The 13,578-nt window shown below is 44.3% G+C and overlaps 1 protein-coding gene across 2 annotated transcripts; it reads right to left on the bottom strand.

Annotated features, from left to right (window-relative positions):
- Nucleotides 1-5,666: 5,666 nt before the first annotated feature.
- Nucleotides 5,667-9,575, bottom strand: si:dkey-90l8.3 (LIM domain transcription factor LMO4). Of its 2 annotated transcripts, none has more exons than XM_030359304.1 (5): nucleotides 9,234-9,575; nucleotides 8,178-8,402; nucleotides 7,407-7,503; nucleotides 6,020-6,292; nucleotides 5,667-5,704 (listed from the first exon to the last, which is right to left on the bottom strand). In XM_030359304.1, exons 2-5 carry the CDS (start codon nucleotides 8,390-8,392, stop codon nucleotides 5,696-5,698), a joined length of 594 nt encoding a protein of 197 aa, XP_030215164.1. In that variant the 5' UTR covers nucleotides 8,393-8,402; nucleotides 9,234-9,575; the 3' UTR covers nucleotides 5,667-5,695. The 2 variants fall into 2 exon arrangements, with proteins under 2 accessions (XP_030215164.1, XP_030215165.1); XM_030359305.1 differs by having other exon boundaries at nucleotides 8,178-8,399.
- Nucleotides 9,576-13,578: the final 4,003 nt, after the last annotated feature.

The following is a 13,578-nucleotide window of genomic DNA, read 5'->3' as shown; positions in this document are numbered from 1 at the left end:
TGGGCTGCTTCTGGCCGTCTGAATCGTCGTTTCTTCAATTTGATACAAATGTCATAACTAATAAAATACTTAATTCTACGTCTACCTTAACATTTAGTCATTAAGTAGCACTTTTTTTCCAAAATGTAAGTATGGCGGAGGACACTCAAGCAGACGATCCAAATTGGAGCAGCGACAAGAAAAGGTTAAGTGCTGCACAACCTAGCTGATCTTTATTTTGAAATGGATTGGATGCACAGCACACTATTTCTTCGAATTTCACTCCCATTTAGATTCTGCGCTTTTTGGATTGTTCTCAGCAACACTTGCTTTGGATAAATGCTGAATGACTAGATGTAAATGTATGTAATTTGTCTCTGGGTCTCTGCATTTATTTCTGTACGTCACTCTGCATTTTTCTCTTCTTAGCTCGGTTCTGAAATGTAACAGAAATCCGCTGTACCATAAAATATATAAAAAGTAGACCCTGCCAAAGTGTATTTACTTCATTTAACAACATTTCACTGGTTTGTATGTCAGAGTCCTGTGTGTAGAAATGAGCGATATAACAGCATTCTACGTGTAACATGTCCACATGTACACATATGGGAGGAGTTGTGGTTCAAACAGCATTCTACATATAACATTGGATGTTAATTGAATAGATGAACATTTATATTTTGTTGGTGTGTTGCTTACATTGAGGGTGATGTATTGAGTCAAAAGTGTAAAGAGGCATATTCTCTGAGACTGTAAACATGCCAATGCTGCCTCAACACGTCCATCCCTCTACAGACACGTTGTCATGAAGACTAACATGTTGACAGAAGACTATTATGGGGTGTTTCAAGGGAGGATCGGATACAGAGAACCGAGGGATAGTGTGTTGAGCATTGCAGATACAGAGATAATACTGATCTGATCGACGGCAATTTGTCTGGATTTTTTCCGCATTTACTTCCATTTGATTATTTGGTCATTGAGCAGATGCTTTCATCCACTGTGTATTACAGTCATCTCAGATACACGTCATTAAAGAGCCGACAAGGGTTAGGGGACATTTGCTCTAGGATGCTCAAGGATATCAGGGACCAAACCCTGAACCTTTTAGGAAAGATTCTGAACCCCCTAACCACTATCATGGCTCCTTGACTTAACTTCAATTATATGGATCTCATCAAATCATATAGATAAAGATTTCATTAATTAATAATACTTTATTTGATCTCTTTTCATATGCCCTCCATCTGTCCCCTGTGTGTTTGTGCGGGACTCGGAGCAGCGCTGCAGAAACTATATTCGTCAGCAGTTGTCTAAGTGTACTGGTTTTAAAGTTGACTCCATGTGTAATCTATATTCGTTTTTGTCCTTTGAAATAAGTCAGGCATTAATATTCAACACGCAACGATCAGGGCAAATTAGACCCTGGGAATTGTGAACAAGAAGAAACTAATTAAGGAATTAATTTACAAACATTTCATTTGGGAAAAAGTAAGTTGCAATGGGGAATTTGAACACCCGCCTGCTTAATTAGTTACTTAAATTAATATGAAATATGCACTGTCCAGTATTAATGGCTCTCTGCCTGCATATGTTAGTACTGATATACTCTGTTAAACCACACAATAACCTAGTTAGTTAAGCAAGCAAACAGGCTAGTTGAGGGGGTGCGATAACACAGGGGAATATGCAATCACAAACGGCCATCTTGTATGTATTTATTTATAATCAGTTACATGTTTGTTAAAAAATTGGATTAGAAAGTTATTGCTTACAGATAAATATTATTGTATGTTACGACACCTATGCCTGTCGGTATAGTACCTACACCCCCTGCAGGTCTTGCCTCGTTGGTCCATTGTGTGTCACCTGTACAGGTTCCTCATTCTGTTCACCGGGGTTCAATGCGAACATGTTCCAAGTTCTCGAGTTTCATTTTTGTTACTCCCCGATTCTGTTTATCTTGAATTCCTTTGCTTCCCTGTAATTTGTGTAGATAATAAACGTGATGATTTGAAGAGAGTACTGGCTTCAGAGTTTGTACCTGTCCTTCTGTTCCAGACCTTCTGGTCTTCGGTTTCTCTCTGGTCTGAGCAGATATACGTCTCTCACGTCATGTTATGAATGGAAACAAACATAATATTAAGCTGCAGATATGATAGTAGGCAGGCCCACACACACACACAAACGCACGCGCACGTCATACAGACACCAACGCACGTAAACACGCACATCGACAAATTTACAAATACTAAACCCTTCACGACAGCTCTCCTCTAATAGCAGACCTTACGTCAACCTTTGCAGACAAACGAAGGGTGTGTGGTGTTGGAGGTAAGGTGTACGTGTTATTGGTCGGGGGAAGTGTGTGTGTGTGTGTGTGTGTGTGTGTGTGTGTGTGTGTGTGTGTGTGTGTGTGTGTGTGTGTTAGTGTGTGCGTGTGTGATAATGCGTGTGTGTGGGTGTGTGTGTGTTGGGGGGGTGGGGGGGAGGGGGTCGCAGGCAGTGTTAAGTCAAGCAGAAGCCCTGAATGTTGCTAATTTATTTACAGATTTAATTAGACGGATAGAGGCTCCCAGATAGAAGGAGGAGAGAGATGTTGCCAACGCTACAGCTCTTTAATTACGGTGCCGGGCTCTTGATCCCTGCGCTCGGCTGTCTGGGGAGCCAGTTAATTAAAATCCTCATTATTTTACTTTTAATTAGTTCCCCCCTCTTTTGTTTCCTTTCACCATATGGCCGTGTTCCGTGGTCAAATTAACGTAATTGAGCTAATTAAGCCGATCACTTTAATTATTCAAAGCGTTCCGATTGGACAAGAGAGGGAGAGCACCCCCCCACCCCACTCCCCCCACCTCGCCCCCTCCCCGACATTCCTGCGTGAGCCTTGGAGTCGCAAAGGCTTTTCTTTGCTTTCTTTACTCGTTAGGCCGTAGGTTTGGTTCCCGCGCTGAGATCCAGCTAGCTTGGCTAATTTCACCCCCATTCCGCTGAGGTGCCGTCTGTTTACCGTGAACAGAAAACAGCGTGGATCACGCGACGTTGTTATGTTCCGTCGTACTCGTAATGCTGTTCGAATGTGTGCTCGTAATTAGCATCTCGTTAATTGCCAAAGCTATCTCCTCAAAAAATGCTTAAGCTAGCAAAAATGCCATGAATAGGAAGACGGCTAAATGGGTTCCTAGCATAGCTGCGCGTTAAATATATGGTATTTTAATGTCATAGTACAGCACTGACATTCATATGGTTTAGAATTTTTGAAAAGTGTGGCCTTTGTGGTGTAATGTCATTTTAGTATCATCATTTAGTATCAACGGCCGGTTATGAATTTGTAGTAATATCCCCACTTCCTCACAACATGTATCCATCTATCCATTTCTCTCTCTCTCTACACCAACCTCTCCATCCCTGTCTTATCTACCTATCCATTGACAAATCTCTCCATTTATCTATTTATAAAACATGTGATCTTCACCCGTCAACACCTCATGAAGCCACAATCGTCACTTCAGCTTCCCACCTCATCTGCAGGGAGAGTAAGGTTTCCTACAGCAGACCGTTAGACGGAGCCCTACCTCCCAGACAAGCCCTTCACGACCCCCAGAGAGTCCAGGATCAGTCCTACCTTTTCCTACATGACCTCTAGCTTGGACGAGCATCAGAGGAGAGCACAGCCATCGTGCAGGGGGGAAACACGGCCGCCATGTTGGATCTGCGGATCTCAGCAGCTTGGACAGGAGCAGAAGGCCTGGTGGTCGTCCCCTCCCCTCCGCCTGTGTGTAAAAATATCCCCCGGTTCATCTTGTGCCTTCACACAGCGTGAGGCGGAGGAGCTCAGGCAATTACACTCATCTGCATGTGTTAATATGATTCATTAGCGGGAATAAACACTTTCTCATGACACCGGCTACACGGCGAGCTGCACACCTGCACGGCTCTGATAAAAGACAACGCCTCGTGGCGCTGAGCCTTTTCATGAGAGCTGCTAATTGGCATCTGAAAACGTTCCGGCTAATTAGTGAAAGGCAGATGAGATTTGATTGGTTTGAATGCAGAGTGTAACTTGTGGTGCGGTGGGACCCCAGAATGTGCCGAGGTTTTTATTTCTTTGCCATCACGATACAAAGATAATTGTAATTGTGGTGATTTGCATACGTTAATGAATTTGCGTGACGCTTCCTGATCAGACGTGAAATAAATAATTGATGCGGTAGATCAGCTCCTACCGTGACAAGTGGGACTTTTGAAATAGCTAAGCGCATTAAGGTGCAAGTTTGATGGCTGCTATGCTCCCAGGCAAGGTGTGAAAGTGGAGCAGATGTTATCTCCTCGCATCCACGGAGCCTGCACTCGCTGCTATCTCGAAAAGATTAACTCTGAACCTCTGAAGGTGTGTGGCGAGAGTTTGAGCAGCAAAAACAAGCGTGAGGACTTAATGCAAGTTGGAGCGCTAAAACGAACATGAATATGACGGGGAGGGGGAGAAGAAACAAACGCCAGAGAAAATCCCGAGCAGAACGCAGACCAACGCGGCAGTCAGACAAGAAGCCGTCGCTGCAAGGTGCTTTAATTGCGCCTCCGTAACATCAGATCGCTACAGAAGCCTCCGATTCCCGGGCAGCACACAACGCTTTAATTAGGCTGCGCTCAAATTACAATTTATCGGAGCCAGGCAGTCAACCATCTAACCAGCCCACCAGGGCACCCACCCATCAAGCCACCCAACCAACCAGTGAAAGACCCAGTCCCGGAATAAGCCCCCCGCCCTTCGCCACCACAGATCCAGGCTCATGTTTAATTGCTTCGGTAAACGGTCAGACCTCGAGCCTTTAACTCCATTCCAAAGGGTAATCAGCCATGGTTTCACCATGGGACGAGGGAGAGAAAGAGAGAAAAAGAGAGAGAGAGAGAGAGAGAGAGAGAGAGAGAGAGAGAGAGAGAGAGAGAGAGAGAGAGAGAGAGAGAGAGAGAGAGAGAGAGAGAGAGAGAGAGAGAGAGAGAGAGAGAGAGAGAATATGACTTTTACCCAAAGTAGACATAACTAAAGTGCTTGCAAATGCGAGTGATTTCCGTCCAATGAAAGTCATGTTGCAGTAAAATCTTTTTAATAGGATATTTTTCACTGTACATGATTCTCTCCCTCTCTGTCTCTCTCTCTCTCTCTCTCTCTCACTCTCTCTTCCTCTTACATTCACACAAACACACACAGAAATACAGAACAGTGTGAAATACCATAAAAAACAATCGTTCATATTTGACATCCTCATGTCACATATACTGTATGTGTTTGGATGTATGTGTGTGCGTGTTTATGTGTGTGTATATTTGTGCGTGTAAATGTCTAGATTTGTTTGAAAAAGGGGTTACCATTTACAATATAAGTCATACAACATTGTAGATCAGGAGAGTTTGAGATCACAAATGGCTATTATGGCTAGCCATATTTTTCAGTCATAAGTCTTTTTCTTGGTCTGTTCATGTTCATGGGTTGTCTGGTCCGTCTGCCCCCATGTTGCGTTGCTCCCCAACATCCGTATCTGACTGTAGTCCACACACAGCAACACACCCTCATTCACGTCTACTACAAGCACAAAAGGGGGTCGTAAAAAATTAAGGGTGGTCCATCTGGTTGGCGAGGTCGGAGTTGAGTGAAGATGAGAGTCCATGACCACAACAAGCGCTTCCGGTTTTGTGTCCAAGCCGTTCCCCGTGCCACTCAACAAACCTGCCGGCAGCAAGATTAGAAGTTTAAGAGACGAGTACAAATTAAAGTAGCAATATTCAAGGAAGGAATGGTGAGTTTGCTGCCACCTATAGGGGAAGAAAACCCTGCTTGGCAGATTTGTGAAAACACTGCTGAAACTAAATTTCTTAACTTATGATGTATATCGTAAATGATTTTTACCGATGGTGTTTTTAATAAAACCAAAGGTTTTCGGTCTCCCTTGGTTGACGGATTTCTACCAATCAGCGGTGACAACAGAACTGTGATAATGGAGGCCCTAACTCCCCCAGACCTTTACAGACAGATGGGGCTCACCTTCTGGTCCGTCAGCACCGAGCTGCTCTGAAGCTGGGGCAGGTGGGTCCCGATGAGACCGTTGCCGGGGCGATCGTGGTGGTGGCGGTTGCCGAGGAGGCCGTTGCCGGGCCGATCGTGGTGCAGGTTACCAAGGTGTGCGTTGCCGGGGCGATCGTGGTTAGCGACCAGAGTGTTACCGGGCCGGTCGTGTTCACAGAAGATGGTTCCGTTGACGTAGTGGAAGCGATCCCCCGGTACCAGCCGGTTCCGACACGTTGCACAGCTGAAACACTGAGGGCAAGACAGAGAGCTAAGGTCAGGGTCAAGTCAAATCCGGATGGTTCGCACAGCCCTTCCTTACAGCTAGTGTCTCTCCTAGCCTTTGCAGGCCCACATCACACAACATCCCTGAAGACCACAATCTCACGTGAGCAGTAAACTCCCGAAAACAGCAGGAAGGGTTAGAGCACGATTGTAAAAACAACAATAAGTGTGAGTTTAAGTTTGTGTGTGTGCGTGCGGGCGTGTGCGTGTGTGTGCGTGCATTTGTAGAAATCCAACCATATGGATCAGTAACGTATTCATTCGCATTGACATTTTCTTCTGAAAACCCAAGCGAGCAGATGAAGATTAATAGTTCAATAAAAGCGGTGTCCGTCATAAGATAAATTACCACATTTTCGCCACTGAAAATGTTTTATAATAGTTGCACAACACACAGAACATTAGCTTACTTCTTTCTACCATCTATGTTCTTCTGTTTAAATGTGTCTTGGCAAGTTCCCTACTCCTAATCCTATTGTGTCTATGGACACATTTTCGGTCATTTCTTTGTCTTTCATCCTTTTCAAATTAATTTTTTTTTTTTTACTCAGCCGTTGCGTATTTTGTGCAATTTAAGAACTTCCTATTTGGATCAATAAAATATAATCTTATCTTATACGTTATTATCTTAAATAAACAGGGCGGGGCTGTTGTAACGCTCCTGACGGGAGCTTCATTCAACTACAAAAAACTCAACCGATTCTCAAGCCCTGGGGGGTCACTCTGCCATCTGAGAATAAAATAGTCGGAGACCTTCACGCTTCGGAACAACAACAGACGCTGTTTATATGGTCGGATAAACCACTTGATGGTGTCTTACTTCTAAAGATATCAACTTAATCGTATACATGACTACTGACGTGTGTCTACCTATATGATGTACACACACACACACACACACACACACGCACACACGCACGCACACACGCACACACACACACACACACACACACACACACACACACACACACACAGGCATTCATATATACATAGTGACATAAATTGACACCCCGGGGATCATCGCCTTAACACACGTCGTCTAGTTCAACAGGAAGTGGGTGTCAGGACTGCGACCTCTCACCTTGAGGTGGAACACGTCCCCCTGTGCCCGCATCACCATCTCATTGGCCGGGATGGACTGTCCGCACGCGCCACAAGCCCCGCTGTGACCAAACAATCTGCAAACACAACGCAAGAATGAGATAGTCCATGAGAAAACCACAACATGCTTCAAAAAAATCCTAGTTAGTGTTTAGTCATGGAGCCGACGCTTACACCCAAAGTTGTTTCAGACTGATGTTATGTAGAAGCAGGGATTAGGGGTCATTTTGATAAGGAATGCGTACAGATTTGACTGTGGACATTGGGAATCAAACCAAGTATCTTTCGGCTGGAAGTCGAAACACCCTAATCACTACACTATCCTGCCTCAAATATGATCAGGATAAAACGATATACAGGAGTGCATGACCCCGGCATTCACAAGGAAAAGGCAAGAACAGAGAACAAGGAAAAGGCTGACAGACACACAAATACATAGATAGATAACCCCCAAACATAAATCTATTCGAACAATAGGGATCATTGCACCCTGTCGGATCCAATCAGAGATATGATAACAGTGACATGAGCCATTACTTACAAAAGCCCAGAATAGAATGGTAAAATACCCTTTATAACGTTTTTTTCATGTTTGTATCATACAATACCATAAATACAATGATTCAATTAAGTTAACAAGGGGGTAGGAACGCGTTATACTTCTTCGTACATCTTTTCGGACATGGATTTATTAAATATTCTGTTTCCAGCTCCGGTTCGGTTCTTGCTCATTATTCTACGTGTTGTATACCTGAGGTAGTCGCTGCGGCAGAGGATCATGCCCCCCTTGGAGTAGCAGGAGGAACCGATGTCCCCCAGATGGGCCTGGCAGCAGGAGCACTTGAGGCAGCGCGTGTGCCAGTAGCGATCCATGGAGAAGAGCAGGAAGCGCTCTGAGATCTTTCCCCCGCAGCCAGCACACACCCTGGAGCTGGGAGGCAGGCTGGAGGCCTGGCTGTTCACCATCCTGGAGCTGCTGATGATCACATAACGTAACATAAGACTTTGTTCACCCCAGGTGGGACATGAAGGTTTCTCTGAACCACAAGAGCCTGGAACACACTGAAACATAACTTGAGCTTTTATATTTCTTCCAGTCAAGCAGTTTGCTAAATATCTTTGGTATATAATACTCTCTCAGATATCATATATACGCATATACATTTTTTTTTCTTTTTTACTCATGTTCTTCCTGTATTGTTTCTTCGAAGTAGTCTTCAATCGTTTGTGTTTGATTCAACCTCTGAAATGCATCGCTGTGGTTAAGAGCCGTTATGGATTTTTTTAACGTAATTAAATGTCGTGTGTTTTCCCTTGTTAAACACTTTGTATGCAGGTTTGGCCCTGTATGAATACAGTTTGGTGATTGAATCCAAGATGTAGTGTTGTCCTGTGTCTACATGGTCGGTTACTGAAGACATAGCCATGGAAACAACCACTAAATCATATTCACAGGACTTTGGCGAGGATGACTTAAACATCGTGGACCAACTCAGTCTGGACAACGTGCTCGAACCGAACCATCATACCATCGTAAGCTACTTCAGCTACTACATATTATAAAGGCGTTCAGTCATGCAAAGAGTTGTTTTATGGCAAACATTTTACTAAATGAATCAAAATGAGTTATATACAGACCGATGGTGGTAATATGTCACCGTATCATGACTAACAGCCGCGATATGAAATTTTGCCCCACGAGAATAGAAGTGCCATGTTGCTGCATCACGGGACATTTCACGCGCTTTGCGTAAAACGCGTCTGGAGATCTTAGGATTTTACGCATGCACAGAGAGCGGGAGCATACCTTGAGGTTCCAGAAATCCTGCGGTTGAGAAGCCCAAAAACCTAACAAACAAACAAACAAACAAACAAACTGAGAGGCTCTGGTCCGTTTAGTTATATAACCATAGCTTTGTTCGTTTTGTTATAAATTCCATATCTTCAGATCTGCTCCGGTAAATGAGCTGGAAAAGCTGAGAGGACTAGAGTTGAGAAAAGTCTCCACGACGTCAGATCCCGTTACAGTACCTATACTTTGCGAGTCATTATTAGACGGTTATTAACATACAAAACGAGGGTTTGTTGTCTGTAAAGAGCGCACAACCTCCGCAACTCTTGTTAATGCGTGTGACAGCTCAACTATTCATCCCGTTGCGCAAACCGCTATTTAAATTGCTTAGCGGTGACGTCGCAAGCTTGAAACGTTCTTCAGCCAATAGGAACCGAGTGGGCGTGATTTGTAGTCAACATGATTTATGGCTTCATCATAGTGACTTATTATTCAAATGCTTTGAGCTCCGCTGGCATATCGCCTGCTGCTGCTTCGTCTGTAAATCGCGAAACTGGTGAAAGGAATCCTTTTCATGTCTCTGAACAGATGGTACATAACTGTTGTTTGTTATTATGCTAATTCAGGAAGATGGTCAATATATATGTGAGTGCGTGCTTTTTGTGCATGCGTCTCTGTCTGCATGTTTGAAGGAAAAGGAGAAAATTAAAAACGAATTAAGTCGAAGTCAAGTCAATTAATTATAGGTTTAACACATTGTATTGCGACTTTTGACTGTTCTGTGTGCGTGTGAGTGAGTGAGTGAGTGAGTGAGTGAGTGAGTGAGTGAGTGAGTGAGTGAGAGAGAGAGAGAGTGAGTGTGTGTGTGTGTGTGTGTGTGTGTGTGTGTGTGTGTGTGTGTGTGTGTGTGTGTGTGTGTGTGTGTGTGTGTGTGTGTGTGTGTGCGTGTGTCAATGCGTGTGTGTATTTGTTGGGTGCATGCTCGCGCGCGCCTGTGTGCGGTGGTTGTGTACGTGTGGTCGTTTGTGTGTGTGTGTGTGTGTGTGTGTGTGTGTGTGTGTGTGTGTGTGTGTGTGTGTGTGTGTGCGTGCGTGTGCGTGTGCGTGTGTGCGTGTGCGTGTGTGTGTGTGTGTGGTATTTCCTGCTGATGTCCAATAGGGGGCAGCATATAGTCACATTCGGCCAGCTGGTCCTTTCTTCGCTAGTTAAATTAGGTAGGCGTGTTTATATGTAACTATTCATCTTGTGCCTATGCGGGCACATAGGCACCTTTGGAATAAGACCTACCCGCCTTTATATACACGATAGTCAATTTGAGAGCATTATTAAAATAACGTTACAAATTCATTTAGAATTATTTTATTTTTAATTCTCCAAATCCTGTATCTAAAATAAAGGGACATGACTTTGTTGAGATTTGTAGGCAGGCCTCTGGCCTACATGTGTGTGTGTAAATTCGTATCGAATTAGTATCAATTCATTAAAACTTCCGCTCACAAAGCAACACACATCTGCAATCAGGTGCAAGAGATGTTGTTGTCATGTGTGTGATGTGACAGGTGAAAAGGAAAAGTGTTTGGGACTAGTCTCGCTCTCGTCTGACAGCCTCGTCCTCCTTCCTCTCTTATAGTGGACCTGTCCATTTCCGATTCAATCTCCCCTTCCTCTGTCGAGATCATGTTGAAACTCACAGCCCATTGATATGGCCAGAAAACACGTGTAGGCCCAGTTCCCAAGCATGAATCTAGACGAGTACAAAGGTCAGACCGATACAAAGCTAGCCTCTGAAGCATTGTAGAAGACATACAGCACAGTCGCTAAATAGATGTTAGGAACTGTAAACAATTAAAACAATTAGAATTATTAAATTTCAACAAATCTCCTATTATATCTTCTCTGCGAACTTGCAGAACACCAGACGGGTTCTGTGCGTGAATATGATGGGGCATTTGTATCCATCATTAGCCTCAATTAGAAATATATAATTTAAGCCCTGCTGTGTCACAAAAAAGAGGACTTATAAAACAAAAAGGGGGAAGTCTTTTCCGTTCCCACCACACAAAGAGAATACCAACAACACCAACAAAGTATGAGAACAAAGAGGATCTGAAGGGATAACTGAAGGTGTTGGGCTCTCTCGTACCAACGCAACGCCTGACACCTGAGTCCCTGTCAATTAGAGCCGGTCTACAGGCCAGGTGGCCCTCACTTAGTTAACGAGGGACGTGCACTTCAAAGGTCCTCCGTTTAATTGTATATGTCAAAGGTGACATATTATACCACCAGGTGTGAGTATTATTAGCCAATACAAGCCGTTTTGGAAATCTGCCTCTTCTGACATCATAGGTGGGCGTGTCCACCTATATGTATGACGGATAGATGAGCAAGGGTTGCTACAGTCCACGTGGTAGGCTGGTAGAATGATCTATCCGCACAAGTCTAGGTGGACACGCCCACTTGTGATGTCAGAAGAGGCAGATATTCAAAACGGCAAAACGTCACCTTTAAGGGAAAAACACATTACTATGCCGGTGCCTTCCTTTCGTACCAGTCTCAGATTGGAAAGCTTTTGCCACAACCGAAAACCTTTGTCTGGAAAGAACATGGTTGTTTTTCTTGGTTTGAAACTTAGTTACACCCTAAAAAGGCTGTTCATATTGTTGTTATTCATAAAATAACCCATATCCAATCAGAACTAGAGTTAGGTCAGAGTCCAAGCCATTGGTGACTAAGGTGATGACGTCAGCTACTGGTCGAGAGGTCACCATGGTGATGGCGAATATGCCATCTGGGTTTCAGGAACCTGCCGGGGTCGAGAACGTACAAACACAAACCAACTTGTCTACGGCTTCCTTCTGGGTTCACTCTTAATGTACCTGAACAAACAGACAGAACCTCCATTTCCCACAGAGGATTTTTCCACAAGTAACAATGTGCATAAGCATAAGAAAAACCTTATTTAAATGGAAACACAGTAATGCTTCGCATTAAACCCTGTTAAGCAGTAAAGAATATAGTGTAACGAGCATAAAGATGTATTTTTTTTTTAAATAGTTTTCTTGTGCTGTTGAGCATTGCTAGTACTAAACTTCTTCTGATCAAATGTCTGGGGGTCCAGCTGTTTATACAGGGACATTAAAGGAGACATATTATGGTCTTTTCCCAACAAGTAAACATAGTATTTGAGTTCCAGAAAACATGTTTTTGAAGCTTTTTGCTGGAAATAGCTTTTAGGAAAAAAATCTTGCCTACCGCTATTCCCCTCTGTTTCAGTCCCTCCAGAATGCGCTGTTTCTGGTGTCTGTAGCTTTAATGCAAATGAGCTGCTGCCCATTGACCAATGAGCTGTCAGACTGAACCAAAGCTTGGAGGAGGAGGGATTGTTGCCGTTTTCGGACTCCTGGAGCTCTATATCTATATAATAATAATATATAATATAATAATGATAATATTATGTATGTGTATTTATATAGTATTATATCTAATTTCATGGCCAAAAGCTATGTGCGCCTCGAATGATATTATGAATCATAAAGTCTGCGTCTGACGTCTCTGGCACTTCCACAACAAGTGAAGACTCGTAGTCGGGGATTTCTCGGCCATGGTTGAGAGGAATTGGGGGACAGGAACTTTGGCCTTGACACTCTGAAGTCCATGAACCGCGACGTGGAGGAGAAAGGGATTGTTCTCCGGGAGAGGAGCTGCCGGACTTGCCGCCAAGCTCCCCACACCGGAGCTGCTGGACTGCCGCCGAGACCTACCCCCGCCGGACCTGCCAGTTTCGGCGGCAGTTCAGCTCCCGGAGAACACCCGCCGGAGCAGCCGGAAAGCTTCGACCGCAGTTCAGCTCCCGGAGTACACCGACGGAGCTGCCGGAATGCCGCCAGCTTTGGTGGCGGCCAGACGGCTTCAACGGCGGCCAGATGTCCGGAAGGGGTATCTCGGCGGCAGTCCGGCAGCTCAGCTCCGGGAGTACAATCCCTTTAGGCCGATTCATACCTCCGGATCCGGATGAAATTCGTCCGTCCGTAACAAACGGTGTCTCCGGGACTACCCTTCATACCTCCGTCCGGTTTCAGCGTTGTTATGGATGTTACGCAATACATCCTCTAGTGGGCAGTGACTGTCGTTTCACAAATTAGCGACATCGACAATGGCAAACAGGGCATCTGTAGAGATGATTTTGCTTTGTGTCATCTGAAATCTGCAAAAAAAAGGGCAAAAAGTGTAGGCCTAGGCGGCGGTGGCATGTGACAGTGACACCCCTCACCAACCCGCAGATTATCTCCTCAAACTGTTGTTAAATGACCAGTTACAACTCATTGCCAAAGCAGGGGAACAATAAAATAAAAAGGTCAGG

This window comes from Gadus morhua, chromosome 6 (assembly GCF_902167405.1).
Source record: "Gadus morhua chromosome 6, gadMor3.0, whole genome shotgun sequence".
NCBI lineage: Eukaryota > Metazoa > Chordata > Actinopteri > Gadiformes > Gadidae > Gadus > Gadus morhua.
Note: the sequence above shows the minus strand (reverse complement) of the source record. Positions and strands in the feature narration are given on the sequence as shown.